At 37.3% G+C, this 3753-nt stretch overlaps 1 protein-coding gene across 3 annotated transcripts; it reads right to left on the minus strand.

The window, feature by feature from the left end:
* Positions 1-560: 560 nt before the first annotated feature.
* Positions 561-2330, minus strand: LOC143557363 (F-box/FBD/LRR-repeat protein At1g13570-like). Of its 3 annotated transcripts, XM_077046457.1 has the most exons (4): positions 1699-2330; positions 1513-1617; positions 1257-1415; positions 561-1168 (listed from the first exon to the last, which is right to left on the minus strand). In XM_077046457.1, exons 1-4 carry the CDS (start codon positions 2284-2286, stop codon positions 878-880), a joined length of 1143 nt encoding a protein of 380 aa, XP_076902572.1. In that variant the 5' UTR covers positions 2287-2330; the 3' UTR covers positions 561-877. The 3 variants fall into 3 exon arrangements, with proteins under 3 accessions (XP_076902572.1, XP_076902571.1, XP_076902573.1); XM_077046456.1 differs by having other exon boundaries at positions 1513-2330; XM_077046458.1 differs by having other exon boundaries at positions 950-1181; positions 1513-2330.
* Positions 2331-3753: the final 1423 nt, after the last annotated feature.

Genomic DNA, 3753 nt, shown 5'->3' on the forward strand with positions numbered 1-3753 from the left:
TCTTTCATGGCTAAATTTATAACATCGGGATACACTCGTCTTTCAATCCGGAAAAAACACTCACCTAAGGCCAAAACCCGTGAACACTCGCCCAAATACACAACAACAGTGAGATAAAACTCATTCAGTTCAAAGATCCAACTAGTAAAAGTCACACATTCGCCTAGTCTCCTATCATCACCCTAATGCATCTGAAACTAAATACTGGGGACATGAGTTGAACATGGGTCACATGAAACACCAAGTCTCTCTCTTACTACTCCACCACCAACTCATTGGCATATGACAATTTCTTTAAGCCGTTTTAACAAAAGTAAATTACGTTAAGAACCAATTTTATCCTAATCAAATTCACTTTTAAAAAGATTAGTCAGATCCAAAGTAAACTCATGAATTCTTTCTTACCTTGTATTAATGCCCGAGTGTTTTGATTAATGGATGATGAGGATTACACATTTCATCAGATATTCCATTATTTTTAAAACAGGTTTTAGCACCATTTATGATCAAACTTTATTTCATTTATAGTAAAAGTAAAATGAATACAAAGGTAGTTTTTTTTAACTCGGTTAAATTTGAGCCCGTAGCTCCACATCTATTTGTAGCATCATTACCTTGCCTTCTATATGGGTTAAATTTTTTGAGGCCTTAAAACTATTGCTCAGCAGCCGATTCAGATCACGCAACTTTCCGACTCTCTTACCATCAAGTACGTTTCGAGTATACCAAATGTGTGGAAGCTAATAGCCAAAAGAACTCCAAAATGACTTAACTAGACAAATAAAACTACATAAAGACAAATAGCTGTACAAACTCTAGATTATCATCATGAAACTCAACATTAATTCTTAAGAAAGTTAAAAGAGTGACCTAAGGCCTAAAGGTCTTTGTAGTGACTATCACTAACCGTTATTACTACGGGTGAAACACGTGGGGCCTCCAAGAGAGTTTTTAGCATCTTCAACTCCCTATTCGAATTAACATCACTGAGTAAGCTCACCTTCTTCAGCTTGGGTGACCTAGCCAAGATAAACTTCACAAACTCCATCTCAGGTTCGTAGTTGGTGAAATGGTCAATCTGCAATTCGTTCAGATGCTCCAACCAAACATCAGAATAATCTTCCCATACAACGGAGTATTCCTCATTACAAAGATGTTGCCAATAATTCTACATGAAGGTTCTTCTTTTTGTGTCAGTTTATATATGTCAAGATAATTAAAACAAGCAGGATACAAGATCAAATTATATCATTTACCTGTAGCTCAATCTTCTCCAAGTTCGGGGAGCATTTGATCAAAACAAGAAGAAAATATAAATCATTCCCGTTCTCAAAACACATTTCTTCAAAACAGAAGTATTTGAGGTGGATTAGTGAGGTAGGAAGCTTTTGTGGAACCGAGTGCATTACAACCCACTTGAACCATACAAACCAAAACAAAGATCAACAACAAAGCGCAAAAACATTTCTTTCAGCTATATATACACATATAATGTGGAAAGAAAGATATTACCTGAGAGACATGAGCCCAAGTAGCCAGACGTTCAATCATAGGTAAACACTCAAATAGCTCAATGATGGTGCATTTATCATCAGGATCAAATCCACCTATTCTACACTGCAACACGTCACAACATTCACGTAAATGTAGATGTAGAAAGCCTAAGACATAAGAACGTATATTCAAGCGGGAACATACCATACTGAAGCTCCCGAGTGAAGGATTATTAGATAGAACATGTAAAAGAGTTTTTGTAGAGATCCCAACATCAATCAAGGATAATCTCCTAAGGCTATCAAATCCATTCAATATTAATGGTGTATCGTCAAGATGAAGCCCGCATATTTCAAGGTCCGTTACGTTTCTAAACGAGGAGACGGACATGGGTAAGTTACGACCGTATGTTGTAAGTGAAAGTTTTTTAACAGGATGGTTCCTAGACAAACGAAGTATGATTTGATCAAGCTCCAAACAGTTGTTTCCAGGTGTAGTAAAGGCGAGCTCGTGTATAGGACCCTGATACAGCAACAGAACTTTGTGTATGTAATAGCAATATCTACACGTCGTTTCGGATACTTGCTCTGAGATAAGCCAGTCCATATGAGAAAGCTCGAGTTTAGGAATAGTGGTCCACTTGTACCGCCATTCCCGTGAGAGAATACTTGTCCTGGCGGCCTCCTCGGTTGTCGGTAAAAGAGATAGGATGGTTTCTATTACCGGTTGAGGGAGCGTGCTGATTCTATCCGAAGGCAATCGTTCAGCTTCGCACAAACGTTTAATTTTCATCTTCAGTTTGTTGGATTGACACTACATAACACTGCAAAAACTAGTTACTGTCAAAGTCAATTTAATAAAAAGTAATAATTATTCCTAATTGGGTGTTCCATGTGAAGATTAAACCCCTGTTTGGCATTTATATCAATAAAACTGATATAGCAATAGCAGTGGTAAAATTCGTATGAATGAAATAAGGAATTGGAAGAAGTGTTACTGTTTCCAGAACTGTTACCCGATTCAGTGCTTCGGCTTCACCGGTATAGTTAAAAGACCGCCGTAGCTCTTTAACCAGATGACGCAAATGAAATGAATCCGAGGTCGAAGAAACAGATTGTCATCGTAAGCTGAAGATAAACACGTGTCCAGCCAGTCGTTCGTGTCAAACACGTGTCCCAAATAATTTTAACCCTTTTGTTTTTTTAAAAATGTGGGTTTATGATTTAAAAAAAAAAACAGGTGTAGTCATAAAGACTCACACCTTAGGCATTATGTGTCAGATGACGTTCAGTCACTATTAAATTTTTTTTTGTTTTTCTAAATAATAATTCATTTAAATAATTAAATATAAACACTACATAAAATTAAAAAAAAATACTAAATTTAAATAAAAAAATACATTAAATTTAAAAAAGTACAACAGTAATAATAATAAGACTAAATGTTGTATTTTTTTAAAAACTTTCGCTTGCCGAATTGCTTTTAGAGATTGGCTCTCGCCGGTTAGCTCATTTGCTAAAATCTCGATGTCATTGTTCAATTCATTCCTTTTAAGCATTTCGACGGCGTCCAAATTTACTTGAAGACGTTTAGCTTCAAGTTCTTGTATATCTTTGAGTCGAATGTTCATTTCTTTGAAATGACTTTCCATTTCGGCGTTCGAACTCGTTGCCGACGACGACGCAACCCCTTTCCCTTTCTCTTTCCCTTGCTTCTTCTACCCCTCTGCCGAGGCACTTGGTAATATCCGCATAAGGATTCCCGGCTTCATTATCGCTTAGGTTCAAGTTTCGAGTGTCGGAACGGGGCGTGTCTGGATCAACCGAAGACGATGTTATAAACCTTTTTTTAGGCAGACCACCATCGGTGTTGGCCTCCAAAACCGAGCCCCATTTTGGGTGAAACCTCAGTATTGTTTCCAAATGCCAAAGCAATTAAAGGTTCCCGAGACCTTATGTTGATACGCTGTCAACGCCCTTTTCATGATTTCCGCTTCAAAGACACCGCTACTCCACGTTCGAGTCATCCGAGAGTAAACCGTATGGAAATCCGTGCATTTAGTGTTTATGTCGTTCCATTTCGAGACTAACGAATCTTCTTCTCGACGCGAGTCCCTGCCAAGTTCGTGGAACAACTCTTTAACTTTGTTCCAAAATGCGCGCGATGCTTGATAGTTCGCTAAAAAAATAAAAACATTACAAGTTCAATGTTTGTTCTAAGAAATTTTAAAAAATATATTTATTTTTTAAATACTACCGC

This window comes from Bidens hawaiensis, unplaced genomic scaffold (genome assembly GCF_021521415.1).
Source record: "Bidens hawaiensis isolate Kalapana, Puna unplaced genomic scaffold, B.hawaiensis_p1.1 tig00018938_1, whole genome shotgun sequence".
In the NCBI taxonomy this organism is placed as follows: domain Eukaryota; kingdom Viridiplantae; phylum Streptophyta; class Magnoliopsida; order Asterales; family Asteraceae; genus Bidens; species Bidens hawaiensis.

Excerpts from the sequence above, each read along its gene's own strand:
- LOC143557363 (XM_077046456.1), bottom strand. The coding sequence starts at position 2,286 with ATGAAAATTAAACGTTTGTGCGAAGCTGAACGATTGCCTTCGGATAGA. Across the intron at positions 1,416-1,512 it reads CTTGGGCTCATGTCTCTCAG|TGGGTTGTAATGCACTCGGT; the intron begins GTAATATCTTTC and ends GTATGGTTCAAG. Across the intron at positions 1,169-1,256 it reads TGGAGAAGATTGAGCTACAG|AATTATTGGCAACATCTTTG; the intron begins GTAAATGATATA and ends ACCTTCATGTAG.